The sequence below is a fragment of the Crocodylus siamensis genome, chromosome 4, assembly GCF_052110815.1.
Source record: "Crocodylus siamensis isolate JL-2025a chromosome 4, ASM5211081v1, whole genome shotgun sequence".
Lineage (NCBI taxonomy): Eukaryota > Metazoa > Chordata > Crocodylia > Crocodylidae > Crocodylus > Crocodylus siamensis.
The window spans coordinates 132,377,469-132,401,283 of NC_143398.1; the positions used below are offsets into that span (position 1 = coordinate 132,377,469).

A 23,815-nucleotide genomic window follows, 5' to 3' on the forward strand; every position below is an offset into this window, starting at 1 on the left:
TCAATCATAAATTCAGGTTGAATGTCTAGTCATCCTGTTGGCAGTACCAGGACTGCATTTTCCCTTACTTTTTTTTTTTAAATCAGAGGAACTGTTGGGGTTAGATGAAAAGGGATTTTTGTAGCTGTTATTGCCTAATACTAAAAGAGTTTTCAAACATCACATTGTTCAAGCTGCAGTTCAAAGCACCGTGCCGCCATTTTTCAACATAGGGATGCTGACGCACATAATGCTGGAGGCTGCTTGACTCGATTAATCGAGTCTGCTCCAACGCACTGGATTTACAGCGCATCAGAGATGCCTCCCTGCATGTATGTAAGTGCCCTTTCGGGCAAGTTTCCTTGTTTCACAAAATATTTGGTGACTACAGAGGCAAGGATTTCCTTGCGTGATATGTTTTATTGGACCAACTGCAGAGTTGGGATAGAAGTATCAAATACAAGACATTCTTCAGGTCAGAGGAGAGAAGCCAGAACAGTGATAGGCCATGGAAATAATGACCATAAAGTAATTGCAGTTTGACAGTACATTTCAAAATCTACACAGCATGTAAGAGAGTGCACACAAGTGATGTGTATCATTTTGCTTCCATTTTCTGAGCAGGGACCGGAACAGTCACCCCCCCTCTGAGCCCCACTTAGATCCCAGGGGAGGTGCACCTAGGCCAAGGGTTAGTGAGGAAATAGTTAGGGAACTTCTGGAAGGACTGGATGTATTCAAATCAGCTGGTCCGGACTATCTCCACCCTAGAGTACTGAGGGAATTGGCTGAAGTCATTGCAGGAGCCCTGGCACGGCTGTATGAGCACTCGTGGTGCTCTGGTGTGGTGCCAGAGGACTGGAAGAGGGCCAGTGTGGTTCCCATTTTCAAAAAGGGGAGGAAGGAGGACCTATAAGCAAGTTAATCTTACCTCAATCCTGGGCAAGCTTTTTGAGAGAATTATTCTGGCGCATATCGATGAGGGACCACCAGGGGAGATTATGCTTAGGGGCAATCAACACGGGTTCATTAGAGGCAGGTCCTGTCAGACCAACCTGGTGGCCTTCTATGACCAGATCACCAAAACCTTAGATGCAGGGGTAGCAGTGGACGTAATCTTTCTGGACTTTCGGAAGGCCTTCGACACTGTCTCTCACCCTGTTCTCATTAAGAAACTGGGGGACTGGTGTCGACACCCACACAGTCAAATGGGTCGCCAACTGGCTGGAGGGCCGCACCCAGAGGGTGGTAGTGGATGGGTCATTTTTGGCCTGGAGGAATGTGGGCAGTGGGGTTCCTCAGGGCTCGGTCCTCGGGCCCGCACTGTTCAACATCTTCATCAGTGACTTGGATGAGGGGGTAAAAAGCACCCTGTTCAAATTTGCTGATGACACTAAGATGTGGGGAGATGTGGACATGCTAGAAGGGCGGAATAGGCTGCAATCAGACCTAGACAGGTTACAGGGGTGGGCGGATGAGAATAGGATGGGATTCAACACTGACAAGTGCAGGGTACTGCACCTGGGGAGGAACAACCGGCACCATACCTACAAGCTGGGGAACTCCCTAGTCGTCAGTACAGAGGCATAAAAGGATCTTGGAGTCATCATTGATGCCAAGATAAACATGGGCCAGCAGCGTGGGGATGTAGTCAGGAAGGCCAACCGTACCTTGTCATGCATCCACAGATGCATCTCGAGCAGGTCCAAGGAGGTGATCCTCCCCCTCTATGCGGCACTGGTCAGGCCGCAGCTGGAGTATTGCATCCAGTTCTGGGCACCGCACCTCAAGAAGGATGTGGACAACATGGAGAGGGTCCAGAGGAGGACCACTCGCATGGTCAGGGGGCAGCAGGACAGGCCCTACAAGGACAGGCTACAGGACCTGAACCTGTTCAGCCTCCATAAGAGAAGGCTGAGGGGGGATCTAGTGGCCTGTTACAAACTAGTCAGAGGGGACCAGCAGGCACTGGGGAAGTCCGTGTGCCTCTGTGCACTACCAGGAGTGACCAGGAATAATGGTCACAAGCTGGCAGAGGGTAGATTCAGACTAGACATCAGGAGGCATTACTTCACTGTCAGGGCGGCTAGGATCTGGAACCAACTTCCAAGAGAAGTGGTGCTGGCTCCTACCCTGGGGGTCTTTAAGAGGAGGCTAGATATACACCTTGCTGGGGTCGTTTGACCCCAGTACTCTTTCCTGCCATGGCAGGGGGTCGGACTCAATGATCTACTCAGGTCCCTTCCAACCCTGGTAACTATGAAACTATAAGCACTGAACTAGATAAAGCACTGGAGAATATAAAGTATTAAAAATTGGCATTGTTTGGAGAAAGTAGATGAGGTAAAGAGAGTAATGAAGTAAATTAACAATTAGGTTTATTCTAACCCCAATAATTAACATAATCTTCTGAACTGATACTGCAGTCTTACTCCCATTCCACTCTGTTTTTGACAAACTCCAACCACAAAATTCTGATTTAGTGAGTGAAGAGAAAACTTACAATTAGGGTGGAAGTCAGATCCCTTCATTCCCAATTACAGGGGTCACTTAACCACCTACATTGGGTGGTGCGAGTGTATGCTTAAAACCACCACAGTCTGTATAAATATCCTGCAGCTGAAGGTAATCTTTTATGCATGTTGGATTTCATAGCCAAGTAACACTAATTCAGAAAACTAGCCTAAGTTTTTACACGGGTTAGAGCAGAGGGGTTTTTTTCTTATGTCAGAAAGACTGAGATGAATGGTTATATCAAGCATAATATTATCCAGCATCCACTCAACCAGCAGAAAGTAGGAATGTTTGCAGGCAGGCTTGACTAGTCAATAATAGACCTGTATGGCTGGTCTCTGGAGCTGGGAGACAAAGGTTGCATAATCCTGATAGCCCTTTATTGACCAAGTCAGATCTGGTTCCTGTTGGTGTAGGGGGTGGTTATAGCTAACCCAAGGCAGACTGAAACTTATCAAATCTGATAAATCTAATCTAGGGTGTTTTTCCATATCCCAAGTCAAGATTTATCCCTGTCTTTTCAGCTGTTGGTGAGTTTAGAGGTTAACTAATCTACTCTTTGTATTTTATCCAAGATTTCACAAGAGAGAGTGTATAGTCTCATGTTGTATAGTCTCATGTGAAGCCTATACGCATCTCTTCCGTTGCCTTGAATAAAGTGTATTCATTTTATTTAATTGATACTGGTTTTTCTTCTTAATATATAGAAAGTAAACTTTTAGCTTTGCTTCTAGTCACCTTCCTAAGGAGCTTGTTGCATTTAAAGCTTCCCATTTAAAAAGTCACAGGTTTCTTGAGATATTCATGTACTCCTTTCCTAGTTGCTGAAGCCTCTTTTTGAGGCACATGATATGTGTGAGTTCAGGTTCCCAGCACAGAAGATTTTTTTTTTTTATGAGTGACTTCACGTCTGATCTCTCCATACAGTGGACTCCAGTTGTCTTTGGGAGTTGTGTGGGTGGACAGCAGCTATAAGTGGGCTTGAAGCTCCGAGGATAGCTCTGCCATGTACAAATCATGTACCATAGCCTTAAGGTAAATCTTTGTACATGTGTTTAAAAAAATGAAGGTTCTCAAGCTCTGGTCTATGGATCGCTTGCCAGTGGTCAGCAGGCAGTTGACAGGATCACTTAAGTTTCACAGTGTTTAAGTGCTTAAAGTTATTTTTTTTCATGTGAATAATTGTGGTAGTTTTGTAGTACTGGCAGGCTGTGGTCTTTAGCAGAACTGGATAAGTTAAGTTTTAATAGCTTTGCTGGAGGGGCGGGGGGTTCAGTTTCCTGATTTCCTATTAAAAATAGCCAGAACTGTTGACAGTACAGATTAATTCTCATAAACATCAACAGTCTAACAAATGCAGTAGGGAAGGGGAAACCTTAAATTATACCATCTTTGTTGTCATAAGTATAGTAGACATAGGCAGCATCACAGCTCGAGGAGGTTGGGGCTCAGTGCAGGGCATGTATTTCCCTCTGTCGGGACAGAACTGTGCAAGGAAGACTCACTTTCACTTCATGGGGACTACCATGTGGTCTTGGAAAGAAGCTATATGACAAATCAGCTAGAGACTGAAGGTGACATCGTTGATGCAAGGGCTATTGGATGATGATTGTTGTTGGATTGCTTTCTGCAGCATCCACTTGTGACATTCTCTCTCTCTCTCAGGAGATTTTCTTTTCATTCCTTTCCTATCTTTTCCTATCTTCCTAGCTAGATTTGTGTTGTGCTTTCACAGTATTATGGCCGTAAGCAACTGTTCCAGGAAGTGCTTGTAGTTTGCTTTTGATTTAGCTCTAGGAAAACAACTTACTGTTGGTGGTTGTGAACAAATTCTTGATGTTGTTCTAATGGGGGTTGGAAACCTAAGCCAATTTTAAATTTCTTTACTTTTTTGACAGTAAGTCTCAATTAAAATCCAAAAAATACAAGTTTTGGGTGATTTGGAGGGGCAGGGACAGTGGAGTCCCCACCCCTCCAGTGGCTGCATTTGTTTCTTGTGCCTGAGATTTCACTTGAATGTTATTGATTCTGAAGAGACTCTCGTATTTCCCATATTTACTTGAATACAAGTCAGTTTTTTCCCCCATTCAACATCAGGGGGAAAACAAGCCCCTTGTTTTATATTTTCATACCAGTAACCCCTACATTAAATACGTTGGGTATCATTAAACTGCTGCTAGTAGGAGCATATGCTGAGTAACAGAAACCAACCATGAAGTTCAGTGAATACAGTCCATGCTGAGGATGCCCATAAAACACCTGACCCATATTGGGCAAACAAACTTATGGGAACCTTTCTGTGTGTGTATGGCCCTTAAAATGGGCAGTGGCTTCCCCAGGAAGGGGAATGAGCACCAGCCTGGTAGCAATACCAGGTTGGCACTTGTGAGACTGGAGCAAGCTCTGATAATCTCCCCTGATGCCAAAAGTTTATTCTCGAAAAATATTATTATGTGTATGTGTACACACACACACAATAGGAACTGCATGCAAGTTTCCCCTTCTCCTGCTCTGGGACCAGCTAACCTCATTGATAACCGGATATCAAAAATTTGGCAGTTTTTAAAAAATACTGTATATCTACGTCCTGATTTCCCAACCAGCATACCATCAGGCACATCCAGGTGTGCCGTGACATTTTGGGCTGGAGCCATGCCCTCAACCTGCTGCTACTGCGGCTCCAGCCAGGCAGGGGGCATGGCTCCAGCCAGGCAGGGGGCATGGCTCCAACCCAATATGCCATCCGGCTGGCTGCACGCCACCCCTCCTTTCAGTGTCCAGCCATCCCCCCAGTCGGTGTCCAGCTATTCGCGTGCCACTCCTCCCTACCCCCCACCCCCCCCACTCTGTGTCTGGTGTGCTGCAGTGCTTTTTTATTTAGGTAAGTGTGCCATGGGGCAAAAAAGGTTGGGAAACACTGTCTGAATAAGATATGCTTACCCTCACCCTGTTTCTGAGCCTGTAGCATATGATTAGTGTGGCTCTGCTATGAGATGGAGATGGACCAGGCAGCCCTGCACCTCATCTGCATATACATTTTTGGAGTGTCCCAGGATTTGGGGCCACAACACCTGGTTCCAGTCATGAGTGGGGTCTCCTCTGCTGGAGGGTATCTGGAGTATGCACGCATACCAAGCGGTGCTGGGCTATGTAGTTACCATGGCTTAAACCATTGTTGACTGTTGGGGCCCAGCCCAGTGAGCTGTATAAGCCATGAGCCTTTTTTGGGCCTAGACTAACATCATGCACAGTTTGTACTATGTATAAGTAGGTGCAAAAATGGTGCTGAAAAGTATGTTCATGGAGTACTTGTGCTGAAATTTTTAGCATTCAGAGTTGGGGCCAGAGTCAGACCTTCAGAGTCTTCTGCCCCCATCTGTTTGCCCGCTGCAGCTTCTACCCTGTCCTCTGTCCTTCTTGTCCCCATCTCCTTTATTGTTAGGCGCATAAGTGACTGGTGCCTCCTAATACTGGGGGTTCCCCAGCAGCTGATTAGCCAGGGAGGGGGCGTTCCTCAGTGGACACTTGCTGACTGGGGGCTGGGTGGAGGGAGAGAGAAATTTTGGTAGTGGGAGGCTGAGCATGCACACGCGCTCAGCCCTCTGCGCGAAAGTCTGTGGGGGAAGAGGAAAGGGCCATGGGGTGGGGTGGGGGAGGGAGCAAGGCTGGGCCTGGCACTTTCATATAAAAAAAAGAAATGAAAGCACTAGGCTTCCACCAATTTCTTGTTATACTTCAAGTTTTGTACTTTTCACACACATCTTGCATTTCTTTGATGTATATCATCTTAATCGTTTATTATATTGGCTTATAATGGGCACTACATGATGTTAAGCCATATTCTATAATCCTGCCTGAAATTAACTTATTTATGATCTTTGGTAACTCTATGTGGAAATGGTAAGAATATAAAAAAGGCCAGCATTTTATAAGCTTCCCCCCACCCCTTTTATTGATTTTATTTTTTTTTAATCAAGGGTTCTGAAGTCGAACGGGAAGAAAGCTGTGCAACCAAACAAATGTCTGTGCTTTATTCCATAAAAGCCATTTCGGCTAGGGACAGACATTACACGTAAACTGGTTTAAGTGATCAGAAACTGGTTTAAACCTGTAACAGAACAGATGTTCAGTGCACATCTGCAGATGCATCACAAGCAGGGCCAAAGAGGTGATCCTACCCCTCTGTGCGACACTGGTTAGACCACAGTTGGAGTACTGTGTCCAGTTCTGGGTGCCACACTTCAGGAGGGATGTGGAAAACATCGGGAGGGTCCAGAGGAGGGCCACTCGCATGATCCAGGGACAGCAGGGCAGACCCTATGAGGAGAGGCTGCAGGACCTGAAGATCTATAAGGTCCCTTCCGACCCTACTTCTATGATTCTATGAAGGAGCCAGCACCACTTACTTCCCTTGGAAGTTGGTTCCGGATCCTAGCCACGCTGACTGTGACATAGTGTCTTCTAATGTCCAGCCTGAACCTACTCTGAAACAACTTATGGCTGTTATTTCTTGTTACTCCAGGAGGTGCTCGGGTGAACAGGGTCTCTCCCATTCCCTGCTGGTCCCCCCCCGGTAAGTTTGTAAATGGCCACCAGATCCCCTCTCAGCCTCCTCTTGTGAAGGCTGAACAGGTCAATAATGACTCCAAGATTCCTTTCTGCCTCCATGCTCTCAAGAAGGGAGTTTCCCATCTTATAAGTGTGCTGCTGGTTACTACTGCCCAAGTGCAGCACCCTGCACTTGTCATTGTTGAAGCGCATCCTGTTTTTGCTAGACCACCCCTGTAATCTATCCAAGTCTTGCTGCAGTCTTTCCCTCCCTACTAGTGTGCTCACCTCACCCCAAATTTTGGTATCATCAGTGAATTTAAACAGGGTGCTTTTCACCCTGTCATCCAAATTGCTGATAAAGAGATTGAACACCGCGGGCCCAAGGACCGAGCCCTGGGGGACTCCGCTGCCCACTTCTCCCCAGGTTGAATATGACCCTTCCACCACCACCCTCTGAGTGTGACCCTTCATCCAATCTGCAATCCATCTGACTGTGTAGGCATCAATGCCACAGTCACCCAGTTTCTTAATGAGGATGGGGTGGGAGATGGTGTCAAAGGCCTTGCTGAAGTCCAGAAAGACTACATCCATGGCAACACCTGCATCCAAGGTTTTTGTGACCTGATCATAAAAGGCAATCAGGTTGGTCTTGCTTGGGGGTCTTTCAGAGGAGGCTCGACAGTTACGTAGCTGGGGTCATGTGAGCCCAGTATTCTCTCCTGCCCAGGGCAGGAGGTCGGACTTGATGATCTACTTAGGTCCCTTCCAACCCTACATCTATGAATCACATAAACCAGTTTGAAAATGGCTGAAACCAGTTTGAGAAAATTGGTTGAATGTAGTTTCAGACTTAAATGATTTGGCTCAAACTGGTTTATGCAAGGTCTGTCCCAGACCCCTTGCTGGTTTAAATTAACTCAGACTCCCCCAGCATGCTGTCTGGGCTGGGCAGGGCTCTCTGCTCCACAGCAGAGCTGGTTCTTCCCCTCTGCTCCCTGGCTGCAGCTCCAGCACATTGCAAGCATCTGCCTGGCTTCTGCTCCCCTGCCCTCCCTTCCCCATTCTTTGCCAAGCAGGCATTCCCTCATCCCAAACAGACACCTCCCAGCATTACCTAGCAGACCACATGCTGGCTACCTTGGAGCTGTGGCACACAGGACAAAGGCAGAATCAACAGTTAGCTGGTAATGCCCTTCCTGTTTTCTTAATTGGGTGATAAGCACAGAGTTAGGGGTGATAAACATTCCCTGCTGGGCTGCTCAGGATGGAGAGAACCCCTCCCTAATTTATAGCATCCTGCCAGGGCCCAGCCATACCCCCCTCAGCTCAGCAGTTTGGAAGGGAATGGAGGACTGCTCTAGCAACACCCCCTTCCCTCCCCCTCCCCCAGATTTCTAGGCTGAGCCACTGCAGGCATGTGCCTGCATGTCTGGGATGTCTGTCCAGTTACAAACTGATTCAGCCTAACCAGGTTAGACTAACCTGCAGAGATTGAATCAATTCAGACTCAGGCTTTTTCAATGTCTGTCCCTAGCCTTCAAGTTTAGTTAAATGAGATTTAAATGCTCCCATGTCCTTTTTGTTATTCTGGTAAACTGTCAGCCACATTTGGGCATCACGCCAAACCTGTTAATCACAGACTTTTGTAGTGTAAAATCAGGTGGATGTTGCCAGTGTTGCATCAGCATCTTCACAGTTTTTCTGTGAACTCCAGGAGCAGGTTTGAGGGAGAAAATTAATCATGTTGTGGTTCCCACAACAAGCTTCCCTTGCAAGTACAACTCGACACATCACCCCACTGGCCTTATTCCACTTCCCATAGCACCTCCTCATAAAGTTGTTACCCCCAATTTCATACTGAGTAAGGATAGGAAACATAGGCTATCTTTTCCTTTAATTAAGTAATCCCTCCCACCCCTTTTCCCCAAAATAACAGGTTCTCATGCTGCATGTTAACATAGCTAGCTGTATAGGTATTTGTCCTGCACATCACACCAATCACCTACTTTGCTACGCAACCCAGTTAATTCTCTCAGTTCCCTGAGCACCACTGAATGAATTAGGTAGGGGCCTGTGGGGGAGAAAAGAGGTGGTAATCCTAGTTTTGTCTGTTTAAGATTCCCAATTTTTCTGATTAAAGACCCAAAATCCATGTTTTTCTGCAATTAAAATGAAACACATCTATATAGATAGATAGCTAAATAGATATCAGTTTAACACAATGTTTTATTGATATATTTACCATTTTAAAGCAGTTTGGAAACCTACCAGTGCCTCAATCATTATAATAAAATAAATTCTAAATACCTATATTTAGAAGGTATATTTAGAAGCTACTCTCCATGCTGCCTGGCTGCCATGTGCATGTGTGTGCATGCATATGCATATGGTGCCCCCTGCCTGATTACCCCCCTCCCACTCCACCCCCAACCTCTTGCAGGCCTGCAACCTCTGACAGCCTGCAAGGGGAAACCTGCCATTTCACATGGTTGTTTTTCCTTTTAAAAGGGAAAATCCATGTTTTTCCATGGCGAACAGAAAACCTGGATCCCTGGTATTGAATGCATGTACATGAGAAGAATAAATTTAAGGTTGTTTAAATACTGGCTTTCCCTAAGTTTTCAGATGGTAACTTGTACTACATGTTAAAAGTTAACTTTTATCATAGTTGGGATGTGGGGGGCATTGCATATGGTCCATTGCATGTGATCTGTATCTTACATCACAACAATGTAATTGAGAATGAACAAAATCAGAAAGCTATTTGTCGTTAAATGGTGTAACTGGTAACCATGGAAAAGAAGCTGATTTTCATTTTTTTCAAAAATGATTTCACTTTTATCCTCGGTAAATTCTCCTGTTTACATAAAAATTCATAACCTTTTGTGAAATGTGAAGGTAACATTTTCTTGAAGAATATTTGATTGGTTTAGAGATTTACAGCAATCTAAGACAAGGATAGGCAATCCCCGGCATTGGTGCAAGTGCGGCACACAAAGGCATTTTGCTTGGCTTCCCCACCATCTGCTTCTGGCGCACCAATATTTTACAAATTAAGGTTACAGCTGTTTTTGCCATTCTGCCCAAAAACATTATTGACCCCTGGTCTAAGACTTTATCATGCCAGACTGAAGAAAGACAAACAGCATCCCCTCTATGAAGAGCCCATTGCTTGATGTTTCAGCTCAAGTCATATCCTATTACTCTTAACTTTGCAGTATTTCTTTGTTTTCACGTGGTTATTATCTTATGCCCTGAAGCAGGAAGTCTGAGATGTGCCTTGTAATTTTAACCTAGCTAGTGAAACTAAGGATGCTGTTCTTATTGACATAAATACCCAAACCTGTCTAGAGTACATGCTGGTTTTAGGACCAAATAGTCTGCTTTTAGCTACAACACTGTGCTATTTCAGAGTAAGTGACCTACATGTGTAACAGCAAATGCTTCAACTTTACCCTCAATAGTTACAAGCAAGCTCTTTACACGATCAGTTTGTTTATGCAATAAATCCAGACTTTGTTACCACTGACTTTGCTCCTCAAAAACTTGCTTCCTAACATGGATAATCCATGTTGTGTTAAGTGTAGCAAAACCACCCGGCCTAGTGACTTAATCTTCCATTATTACCTCCAAATAATTAAGTGAATTATCTGCTGCAGGATTTGATTGTTCTTCTGATAGTCTAACATCTTCAAGGACACAGGTAATATGATTATTGTTGTTTTTGTTATGTTTTTCTTTTAAAAAAATACAATTTTGTCCAGAGACCTAAGCAGTTGAAGGTTAATAAAGCAGAACACCACAGATTGTGATGAAGCTTCAGTAAAACACATGGCTCTGAAACCACAGCACGTTGGAATTTTACATTTATGTCAAATTATGTTCTTATTTGTCTACTTCTTGTCCTTTTATTTTTTCAAGTCTGTGTAAAAAGAAGAGAAAGTCTAGCATCTGCATGGGAAGTTCAGAGAAGGACAAGTTTGTGTCACAGGTTTTTTGTGTGTTCTGGGAGCAATGAAATGTTGACTACTAGGAACAGTTTGAAAGGAATCATACACTGATGTTGTAAATGTCAATGTTGTAACCAGATTTTCTGCAGGTGAAAGTAGATTGGTTCAGTTTTTGTAAATTACGTCTGCACAAAGGTCTTAAATCTGACTTGTTTGCAGTGGATGTGAACAGTTATTTTCATAGTAGTTAAAAAGGAAGACTTTTCTTTAAAAAAAAAAAAAAAAGGAAACTTTAATTTGTACGTGCATTAATAGTGAGTTATAAAAGTATAATTTTACAACAATATTATATTATCAAATAATAAACTTGTACTATATTATTTTATAATTGAGTGCAAAATTATAATATTAGCATATTTAACTTAAGTGATACTTTCAAATGAGTGCATGTATATACGCAGAGAGCACTAAAAAGGCACAATTATAAAGAATAAAAAAAGAAATATCTTGATCAGTGTTTTTGTGGCTCTGATTCTGCAATAAGAAATGAGAATACAACTAGTAAAAACTAAGATAAATGTACATATTCCATTTATAATCTGTCCTATAACCAGATCAGTAAATGTACATAGTTACACTTAAGAAATTATTTTCATGCTTGCTCACTTAGCTGGTTATTCATTTACCTGGGTTGTAACAATTAAGCTGCTGCAATATATCAATAATATCTGAAAGTAGAGAAGGATTTGTAATGCTGAGAATTTGATTTTTTTTTTTTTAAGACATTACATGTTTCATTATATTTCCGTATTCATCTATTCAGGAATATTTGTACTAAGTACAACTTGCAGCATTTAGAGACAGCCCTCCCTTGAGATCAGTAGAGAACTTTGCACAATCCCACTGGGTGCTTTAGGCAGCATTGAGCTTCAATAGGTGTAGTTATTCATTGAGTTTCACCAGCTGGACTGAGCCAGAGTACTTTTCCTATACCTTTCAAGGCAGGGCTGTCAAATTCATCCAGCCTGGTGGGCCTGATGAGTGGCACAAGGCCAGTTTGCTGGCCATATCGGATCCACAGACTGGCCCCACACTCTGAATCCAGCACGTGGATCCAGCATAGCCATAATGGGTGCAGCGTGTAGGTGTGGTCTTGCTCTGGGCTCTCCAGGGCTGGGCTGCATGAGGCATCTGTTCTGGGGCTGTGCTGCATGCAGGAGCCTCTCTGCTGGTCCAGGGCCATGCTGAATAACTCTGGAGCATCCAATGCATGCAATAGAACCCTTGAGTGGCAGAGGGGCATGCGGCTGCTCTGGGGCTGTTGCATGTGGTGGCCACTTTGCCACTCCAAGATGTGAGCTGGAGTGGGTACCACATGTAGTGCACAGAGCCATCTGGCATACCCCACATGCTGCCTGTGGGTCAACTTGAAGACCCAGGAGTAGCACTGGGGGCCAGATGATAAGGCTCTAGGATCCAGCCCCTAGGCCATATCTCTGACACCCCTGTTTTAAGGGGTATATCATATTCATTTGCCCCATCTCCCTCTTAGTTAAAGATTTGCTTTGTGGCAAGTGCACAGTGGAGATAGAGCCAGCTGTTGGTCTCTCTCATTTTCCAACCACTTAATGGGTTTGTTCTGTGAAGAGCAATTTAGTCATGTCCCTTGTAGTTCCCAGAACACAGACACTTTTTCTGGGCAACCCTTATGTGAGGCTGTGTGATCAATTCTTTCACCACATGGCCATGTCAGGGGGAAGAGCCCTTTCTTGTTTCCTGTGGTTTTCATTTGTGGAAAATAATTCATTAACTAACAAGATGATGTAGAATGCAGTGCCACAGAAACCTGTGCTGGACCTGGTGTGATTTTGAGTTCTTTATGTGTGAACTAGAAGATGTAATAAATACTGAATGTAAAGAGGAAATTCTACAAAGAGATTAGGCACATCAGCAGATAATAACCAAATGATGTTAACCTTCAATAAATACAGTTTACTCTGTCTCCTGGAGATGCTCTGTTTCTAATGCCTTTAACTTGCACTGTATCCAGGTTTTCTTAGATACTTTTCTGAACATATACAAATGCTTTAGCTACAAAATCCTTATCACAGGGTGTATCTACATGAGCAGTTAATGTAGCTAAGTAAATTCCAGAGCAGGCCACACCAAAGTCAGCTGTTCCTCAAGTGCGACATTCTCGTGTGTGCCCAGGACTGCAACAGCTTATGCCGGGGCGGAGCAGTCCTGGGCTGGCAGAGGGCCTGGGGGGTCAGCTCCATGTTACAGCACTGGGCGACAAAGGGGCTGGCAGATGCCAGGGTTCTGGCCCCCATCTGGCTGGGCTGACCATGGGCAATTAACATGCCCAATCAGTTTCTACACATGCATTTAGGTGCAGTTATTTTTGCCGCTATAAGATAGAGCAGTCGAGGACAGTACTATGTTACAACAGCAAAAATAAGTTTGCTGCAGTCTAATAACATTGCACATGCAGACTGTGATGCTTTACACTGTAGCAGATTAATGTGCTGCACAGTTAAGTGCACGTGTAGATGCACACACAATGTTCCCTGGCACCCCTATTTGCTGTATAACAGGGCCTAAGCATAAAACTGGATTTACAGAGTTTATCTTGATTCTACAGCCTTACTTTTCTTAGTGTAAGAAAAGGACTACAGCGGTGGCTGTAAGAAAAGGACTGAGGACTACAGCTGTGGCCAGATAGACCTATATGTTACAATCATATTAACTTGCATTTTATCTTTCTTCTGAATGTGCTGTGCATGTTGTTGTTGCAGTATTTAATATACAGTAATAATTAACATTGATTGGGGGGGGGGAAGCACCTCATCTTGGAAATGACTAGGGGTGGAGAGGGGAGGACAGGTAGTTGCTCCAGGCTGGGGCTGGACCCAAAACTGCTGCCTGCCCTACTGCTACTAGTGTACCCCCTTCCCCACAACAGCCTTCCCCCTCCCCCATCTCCTCCCTTCCACTTTCTCCTCCCTCCATACTGCTTCTGCCCCCACTATAACCTCAGGCCCCTGCCCCTCCTACCTTTGTTCACCTTGTGATCTTTGCTGGCAAGGTCTGTTCTTGCTGCAGCCTGGGGCATGGACTACAGTTTCAGCCCAGCCTTTTACCAAGGGTAAGGGACTGTGGAGGGGAAGTAAAGGGAGGGGTGATGGAGCAGAGGCTGCAGAAGGAGATGGGTGGAGGGGAAAGGTGGGTCCTGAGGCTTCAGAGAGGGGCAAAAGTGATGTGGGGGGGAGCATGGAAGTCGGGGAGCAGAGACCACAAGGTTCTGGAAGGGCTGGCTCAAAGGGGGGGCAAGTGTTGGGGCTACAGGTGACAGAGGGCAAGCTACCACCTGCCCCCTACTACTGCTTTCCATGCTGCATTGGTGATGGGAACAACTTTAAGATAATCCTCCATTAATTAGATCCTTTACATGGAAATTGTATGAAATTTATACATTTTTCATGAATCTGATTATTGGAGTGCCAAAGTGAATGCAGTATCATCTTGGATTTGGGTAAATACAGTATTATTGTTTTACTCAACTGACCATAACATTTTTATTGGGTTTGGTAAAGAAGCACAGATACTTTTGTGGAGATGGGACATTAGTTATGCCAAAGGTAAACTGGAAGTTAAGGCATTATATAGGAATAAGAATTATTGTAGGCAGTGACAAAACGTGATTTTTCTTTTAAAGGGATAATTGAAAGAGATTTTTACTGTTGTATAATAACATCCACATCACATCAGAAGTAACTACCTGACTGATAACTTCAGTGTCCTACTCAGAATAAGTTAATTTGGTACAGAGAGCAGTACAGTTGAGAGGCTCTTCCCGGAGCACTGCAATTACATTTAGAATTGATCCCTCAAGAATGACACTGTGATGTGCAGGACGGCTTGTCCTTGTATAAAATGCTATCTCACACCTTTCAGAGAAATACTTCATAAGGAAGTTTGTGCCTTTCAATATCTAAATTTGCTCTAAAATGTTATTTATACAATGCTAGCTGAAGTACCCATTCTTCACCTAGGTTGTTTTTGTAATTGCAGTGTTTCTTTATTTTTAAATAACTTAATAAGACATACTTAGGTCAAAAATATAGTTTATTTTTAAAAAACACAGTACAACATATGTAACATTTAATAAACATGGAATGAAAAAGAAGGCAAGTGCCAATATAATAATGACAATTGAGTTGGGGTGGCGGGGGGAAAGGGAAGCATCAGCATCAATATATTGATGACAACTGAACTGAATTCACTGCATCCAAAATGGAGTGGTACCAGTTTGTTACCTGAGAAACAAAGTAATCCCAGTCACTGGAAGCCCCCAAAAGGGTCAAGTGAAAAATAACCTGCCTATGATTTTCTTCAGGTGGTGGTATTCAGTGATTTTGAAAGGTTTAGTGTAGATAGGACCAGCTATTCTTGAGTTATAAGTGAACAGATATACACTTCATCTGAGAGAGAGAATCAGAACTTAAATTTTCCTACTGCCATATAACAAAGTGGGCAGCTGAGAGCTCACTTGATCAAGATGCAGGCCTTTTTTTTTAGTCAAGTGATATATTGTTTATAAGTTTTAAATAGAATGTAGCATATCAAATTAAAAGCAGTGATGATATCCACCTGAAGCAATGTCTTAACTGATGTTAGGAATAACCTGAATAACTCCTAGTCTTAGTTTCTGGTATTGTTCACCTAGCACAACACCTGATATAACACATGTATATTGTCAACTGGAGATGTGTTAGGCCATTAAATTAATCAAGGTATCCTGCATCTTTGAAAAACACTATGCAAAAATATGCAGTTTGAAGGAAAAAGAGTTCTCCTCTACAGCCCCTTCCAGGCCTTTAAGTGGACTCAAATGTGTTTTACAAATGTGGATGTTGTTCTCATTGCATAGATGGGTAAATTTGAAGAAAAAATATTGGTGAGTTGACCAAAGTTACGCAGACCATAATTACAGGTAAGGAAGTGATATGCTAACTTTTATGGGCACACATTCCAAGTTGAAGCATACTCCATAGTTGATGGATTAGAACTTGTAGATGAATGCAGATAAGGAAAATGAGCCAAAGTCACTGAAGGATCTAAATGAAAATTGAAAAACTGATTGTGAAATTTTGAAAGAAAGCAAATGCGTATATTTTAAATAGCAATGATTGGATAGGTGTGTGCTAGGATGTGTATAAGGTGCTACATAATTGTTGAATAGAGCGAGATCCATTATTCTTCCCTATTCCCCTTTAATTCACAAAATGTTTACACTGTATTCTCTTGCATATATCACATCCCAGAATATACTATGCATCTTTATTTTTGAAAAGCAGAATGAAGAATTTTTTTTCCACAATTATGGCTGCATAGAACCAGGTTAAAGCCTAATCTTCAGCTGACTTGCCCTCTCTTTCCTGCATAACCAAAAGCTGAAATCATAGCTGCAGCTGTAAATTGGTGTCTCATGGGTAGATTTTGACTAAAGACCATTAAAAAGGAGGGGCAATCATTAACACTTCTGGAATGAAGATCAATGAGCCGTCAATTGACTCTCTTTTATGCCTGAAAAGTAATACAACAACTGCTGCAGGGTAGAGAAGGAATCAAAGCAGGCTGCTTCTATAATGGGTAGAAAATCAACTTCCTCAATTCACACATACCCCACTGTTAGAGGAAAAAGGGTTGTGCTGTATATGAAAAAATATAGTATGCCATTGGCCTTCTAGAAAGTAGAAAAGATGGCTGAGACAGCCTTAATGAAATAACACTTTTAATAGCCATTTTTGGTTTTGAACAGTGTGTGCAGTGTATATTGTTGCAACCATAACTTTTATCAGTCTTGCAAACTTGTATGGTCACAAGTCAGTCCTTAACTGTGCTTGCACAACTCATTTTGTTATAGTTGCAGATAGCTTTGCCTGATAAATGTAGAGACACACTGCCACGTTTATGGATTTTTTTGCATCAGTATAGCTCAGTGTTACTTGTTTTCATATAGGAGGATTCTAAAGGTGACTCTTCTTGCCCATCCTTAAGTAAAATCAAGAGAGTACCCCAGCAGTCTGTTGTTCATAAGTGCCTTTGTTTTTGTTACATACAAAAGGAAACAGTTATAAGCATTCATCTTGGAAGAAAAAATAAACTCAAGGGATGAACATTTACTCATTTGTTTTTTATCAAAATAGGCTTGTCAATTTTAAATTTATATCTGTTCAGAGAGATAAGTATTTAAATATGCACAACTTTAAACAACATAAAGGAAACAGGTTTTTTGGGGATTTGTCTGGGCCCTGTAATTTCACTGATTTTCATGGAGAAATCAGTGTTTACTAGCACATACCAGTTATAAGAAATGCCATTTATTATGTCAAAGCATAGGGTCGTCTAGCCCAGTATCATGTCTCACACAATGACAGGGTGTAGTTAGTTGTCCATAATACCTTTCTCCCCCCATCCCCCGTCATCACCTGCTTCTGTTCCATTTCAGCTTCTAACAGTCATAGGTTTAAAAAGTTCTAATTTGGAGGCTGTATACTTATCTACCATGGGATCATAAAAAATGAGGTTTGGAAGGGACCTCTGGAGGTCATCTAGGCCAACCCCCTGTTCAAAACAGGACCATCCCCAGTTAAATCATCCCAGCCAAAGCTTTGTCTAGCTGGGTCTTGAAAACCTCCAAAGATGGAGATTCCATAACCTCTCTGGGTAATGTGGTCCAGTGTTTTACTACCCTCCTAGTGAGAAAATTCTTCCTAATGGTTAACCTAAACTTCCCTTGCTGCAACTTGAGCCAGTTGCTCCTTGTTCTATCACCTGCCAGCACTGAAAACAGTCTAGCTCCATCCTGTTTGTATTAAATCCCTTCTCAGTCTTCTTTTCTCCAAACTAAATAAGCCCAGTTCCCTCAGCCTCTCCTCATAAGTCATGTGCCCCAGCTAAATACAGAATTGATATTTTTTGCAAACTGGACACAACAACTCCAAGATCTCTTTTCTATGTGATACCAATTAAGGTAGAGCTGGTCATCATGTCTGCATTTTTTGTGTTATTTTTTTCCACTTTACACTTACCAATATTTGAATTTCATTTGCCATTTTGTTGCCGACTCAGATTTTCAAAATTCTCTAGTAGTTCTTCAAAGTTCACCTTAGCCTTTTACCACTCTGAGTAATTTTGTCTCATTTGCAGACCTGGAAAACTCACTATTTACCAACCCCCTTTTCAGTTCTTTTATTAATATTAAATAAAACTGGTTTTAACATAAATCTTGGGGAGGACCACACTGTTTACTTTTTGTTCTGGACACTGACCATTTATTTGCTTTTTTTTTTTTTTAATGTCCTTAAGCCAGTTTCTGATCAACAGGTGGATCCTCCCCTTTAATCCCAAGAATCTTTGATGTCAAAGGGTTTTTTTGAAAGCCCAGATATACTGTATCATTTGGATCACCCTGAGCCACATGTTTGTTAACACCTGCCCAGTGCCCAGGTAAGAGCGTAGATTCTGCCCTAAAAAGGAGCTCTTTGGTGTGTGTTGCAACATTATATATTAGAAGGCACTTGATGTAAAGAACTCTAATGGGTTGGTGAAGCATGACCTCCCTTTAAAAAAGCCGTGTTGATCTTTCTATAGCACTTACATGATGATCAGGCCTTTCTTTTAATTATTGCTTTTATCAGTTTGCCAGGAACAGAAATTAGATTCACTGGCCTGTAGTGTTTTAGGTCACCTCTGGAGTCATTTTTAAGATTGGCGTTAAAATGGCAATCCCTCTATTTCTTTAGCACCAAGGCTGTGTTTAGTTTTAGGTTGTATACTGTAGTAGATAGTTTCTCAATTTCAGATTTGAGCTCCTTCAAGATGGAAGTGTGAATGTCATCAGTTCCTACCTCATCTACTGATACTTCAGTTTGGGTCATTTCTGCTGACTGTTGTGTGGGTCAAAGTACAAGACAGTCAAAAAACCCAAGGCTGAATTGATTCACAGGTTAGTCTAAGCTACATAGATTGAACCAATAAGCAAGCGAACAGACATTCACTTTTGATTCTGAAAATACAGCCACATGCCTGCAGTGGCCCAGGCCAGAAGCTGGGGGGGTTGCTGGAGCACTCCTCCCTGCTAGACTGGAGCAGACAGCTTTCCAAACACTTATACTGGTTTATGATTCATAGATTCATAGATTCATAGATGCTAGGGTTGGAAGGGACCTCAATAGATCATCGAGTCCGATCCCCTGCATAAGCAGGAAAGAGTGCTGGGCCTACATTACCCCAGCTAGATACACATCCAACCTTCTCTTGAATACCCCCAGGGTAGGGGAGAGCACCACCTCCCTTGGGAGCCCGTTCCAGACCTTGGCCACTCGAACTGTGAAGAAGTTCCTCCTAATATCCAATCTAAATCTGCTCTCTTCTAGCTTGTGGCCATTATTTCTTGTAACCCCCGGGGGCGCCTTGGTGAATAAATACTCACCAATTCCCTTCTGTGCCCCCCTGACGAACTTATAGGCAGCCACCAGGTCGCCTCTCAACCTTCTCTTGCGGAGGCTGAAAAGGTCCAGTTTCTCTAATCTCTCCTCGTAGGGCTTGGCCTGCAGGCCCTTAACCATATGAGTGGCCCTTCTCTGGACCCTCTCCAGGTTATCCGCATCCTTCTTGAAGTGCGGCGCCCAGAATTGCACGCAGTACTCCAGCTGCGGTCTGTAGAAGTTATGTGTAACTTCTATCCCTAACCTGGGGGGAATGGCTCTAGTGAGAATCTCCCTGACACCTTCTACAATTCTTATCTTAAGCTTAACGATAAACTGTCAGAAGTATATGGTATATTGGCAAATATCAACTCTTAGCTTTGACTGTTACTCTGTCACTAATATTATATATGCATGTGTATTTGTTATCTGCATCAATGTGCGTTCATGTACCTGTTGAACAGATTGTAGCTATAACCATAGATTTTGCCTTAAAGAAGAGCTGTTTGGTGTGTGTTGCAACATTATGCATTAGATGACATTTGATTCCTTTTTGTGATGGGTCCAAAAAATAAAAATTAGAATTTTGTGAAAAAAATTCTCTAATTTCCTGAGAATTAGTGTACTTACTCAAACTGCTGGTGGCACGTTTTCTTCAGAATCAGCATTACCCTAAATCATAAGCTAGAATGCAGTAGATAAATTAAAACTAACTTTAGAAAATATGCATGTTCTAAATTAGACATTGGAGCACGGTTGCTGCTGATGTATCTGATTTAAGCAGTTTACACTAAGGGTTATTTTGCTCATTTTCTTGAGGATTATACTAGATGGCCAAGTTCTGATCTCTGCAGTATCATAAGATCCACTGAAAAGATGATCTGGTCTGCATCCTCAGGCTTCTTAAACAATAGCCATGGATATCCAAGTAAACTGTTCTGATTTATACTTAATTTAGATTTTATTTATTGCTATGTGTATCTTACCCAAAATAATTCAAGCTGAAATGCATATACTGCCTTTGTGGTTTGATAATTCCAAGAGCATGGTAAGGAAAGAATAGAAACAGATCTTGCTGTCACCATTTTTCAGGTGTTCAAGCTATAGGGATTTTTACCATCTTGTTAGCATGTCTTCTGTGTAATGCTTCTGAAGAAAAAGAAGTATTTGTACAGGTCCTTGATTCACTGAATTTTGCATACTGCATGTAACTGGGTACATCTACACATGCTATTAAGGCTACACAATAAACTCCGGAGCAGTTTGAACCAGGGTTAGCTGCTCCTGTGTGCAACATCTATATGTGTGCCTGGGACCACAGCAATTTGAGCTGGAGCAGAGTAGTCCCAGGCTGGCGGGGTATGGCAGGTCAGCCCCAGGCTTTGGGTGGCAGTGTTGGGCACAGGAGGGGCTGGCAGGAGCTGGGAATCTGACCCTGGGTTGCTGGGCTAACTGGGCACAATTTGCACCTGCAGTCAGCCTCTATAGGTAGCCTCTATATTTCATTGGAATTACTGCCTCTGCCGTAAAATAGTACAGTTGGGGACAGTACTATCTTATGGTGGAGTTAATTAATTTACTGCACCCTAATACCGGCACATATTTAGAATGTAGATATACCTACTGACTCCATTATAGTTTCAAATATCTTATGGCATTCCAGATACATCTGCATTTATTTCTCTTAACAGTCTAATGAGGATTAAGTGACAACTCTGCCTGACCAAAATGGTAGACACGGAAAGGGAGCTTTGTCCGCTTACTCCCTTAGAGGAAAATGATCTTGGAAGCCCATTTTCTGGAGAATTCCTCCAAGACATGGAGAACATACAGGACATCTCTCAATCTATAGGGGATGACAGTTCTGGAGCATTAAGCATAACAGAATTCCAGTCTTTAGGAAATGGTCCAGGATCTGATGGCTCAGTTATTACAGGTAAGAGTTTTATTTGATTCATATTCACATTGTGGAAAAAAAGATCTTTTGATCCGTTTATAAGTTGTTTTTATAAACTAATACCAATCTAATATTTGTGAGAGGTATCCTAATCTACGGAACAATGGTTTTAATACAGAACGTTCAATATATAATATTTGGTTTTACAAGTGAAAAGGGGGAAGTAAACATATTATATTGTTTTGAATAATTTTGACTGTAACACACGCTTGGGCCATTGAGCAACAACTCTCCCTCTCCTTTTAAAGCAGCTAAAATATACATTTGTCCTTACCCCTAGGTCAGCAATTACATACCTTTTCAGATTTTCTTAGCAGCTACTATGTAATTCTTTGTTATGAAGGAATTTTTTTCTTGAGATTTCTTTCTTTGGACGGTCTGCCTGGCTTTTATGTATGGTGACATAATAAAATCCTTGCTACTCTGGACTCTAGAATACCAAAACCTGAACTATTGTCCACTTTTTTAAGTGTAACCCAGGTACACCCAAGGTTTTGCCCTATTCTCAGTTGGATGGCATGGGTAGACAGGAGGGGGTGCTGTAAGAGGGATGCCGGAATTTCGAGCAGATCCCTTTTTCCTCTGTAGAGTTAGCCCAGGCCCAAAATTCTTAACTATATACAATTTACTGAGTTACTAGCATTTATATATAAAACTCTTTAAGACAGATATAATTACAGATACAAATATACATATAAAGGTCTGTTAGCAAGAGGAAGTCGGCCATAGGGAGGACAGTCAGGTGGATCCCAGAACAATCAATCCAGCAATTTTATACCACAAGTGGGTTAGCTAATAAAGATATCCTTACAGAGCCCATTATACAGAATGAATACACCCAACTATTTATAACCCCAACAATAACAATAGATACCGAATAGGAAACATAACTATACCAGATTTTAGACTCAGCCTATCTGGGTTCCAACCACTTGGTCCCTCAAATAAGATAGGGGGTTCTCACCCTAGTCCCCCTCCCCCAAGGGTCCCCTGCCTGGGGGTGCCTCCCCTGCAGGACCCGGGATCCCGGTAACTCACGGTCCTTCCTCTGGGGGCTGTTGATGTGGCCTCTGGGTCCCCACACCATCTCAGGCCTCCTGGAGCCACTGGCTTTGAGTTGAGGGTTCTTTCCTCTGGGCCCTGTGCCCTGTGTTGGGCACTCAGGGAGCTCCTATGGGAGCTGAGCCCTCACTGGCTCTAGTTCCCTAGCCTCACACCAGGGGTTTTTCCACTTCCCAGGCCCTGCTCTGGGCACTGGGCCTCTTTTTTACTTTAATGCTGAGCCACACTGCAGGGCTCTGGTTATCTGGCCTAAAGCCATGGTTAACTTGAGCAGCCAAGTTCGCAGGCTCAGGTTGCCTCGAGCACCTTCCAGAGCCTGAGCACCATGCGCTGATCTGTGCACCATGGAAGTTCAGGCAGGGTTCCAATGATAGTCTTTGGAGCTCCTATCTCCTCACCATCTCTCGCTGTGTCTGCCCAGCATGCTGAGTACTCTGGGCTTTTATTTACACCAGAGGCCCTGCCCCTGAAGGCTGCCGGACCTACAAAATGCAGTCTTCAATCAAGTCCAGGGGCTCCTTGCAACCCCCCTACCCTCTACCCCCTGAGCAGAGGTGGGGCAAGACCCTCCCAGCTGGTGCCTGATTGGTGGAAAAGTTCCACCAATCCAAAATGTCCTTCTCCAACCCAGGCTTGCCAGGCAAAAGCAGTGAGCCTGCCACATAAACTATCCTTATTCAAAAGTTGCTACTCAAAAGAAAATAGAAAACATGTCTGAGAGAACTATTACAATACATAGGTATTGATTCTCAGTTCTTTGACTCCAAGGTTTTTGTTTTATGTATGACAAGGGGAGAAATCAAGGAAATCTCCCCTTCAGCCCTATAGCATCCATCCCCTTCTGGAGAAGAGGAAAAAAACTAGTGTTACTTTAGAACTGAAATTGTAGAAACTTGTCAGATTTCTGAACTTTCTGTCTTAATTGCAAATTAATCCATGTCCTGATCTGTGTAACCAATAAATGGGCATTGCCTTATATAAATTTAAAGGTTTGACTAGTAGAACAGAAGCTGCAGTATGGAATGAGGGTATCCTTACATTTTAAGAATGTAAAATTTTTTATGCTCCTGGCTGACTCTGGTTTGTGTCTGGATTGGTGTCCAGATAACTGGAGGCTCTTTAATGGCTCTACCTCTAGTTACTTGTAGGCCTGGAGTAGATAATTGTGAATTGTTATCCTCTGATGCAGACTTCTACTTGCCCTTGGTTCACAAGGGAATCTTACTGCTTTTGGTAAGGCTGTGGCATGCACTTTAATGCCTCTCACTCTCCGCTTAACCGCACCTATCATTTTCTGATGGTATAGT

At 42.9% G+C, this 23,815-nt stretch overlaps 1 protein-coding gene across 2 annotated transcripts in view; it reads left to right on the forward strand.

Annotated features, from left to right (window-relative positions):
• The window catches only part of PPARA (peroxisome proliferator activated receptor alpha), a 63,511-nt gene that overhangs the window by 10,751 nt on the left and 28,945 nt on the right, over positions 1-23,815 (forward strand). The window contains exons 3-4 of one of the 2 annotated variants that reach the window (XM_090043810.1): positions 18,369-18,509; positions 21,181-21,425. In XM_090043810.1, coding sequence (XP_089899936.1) covers positions 21,218-21,425 — 208 coding nt within the window. In that variant the 5' untranslated portion in view covers positions 18,369-18,509; positions 21,181-21,217. The remainder of the gene's footprint in view (positions 1-18,368; positions 18,510-21,180; positions 21,426-23,815) is intronic. The other variant, XM_090043809.1, reaches the window with a different exon arrangement.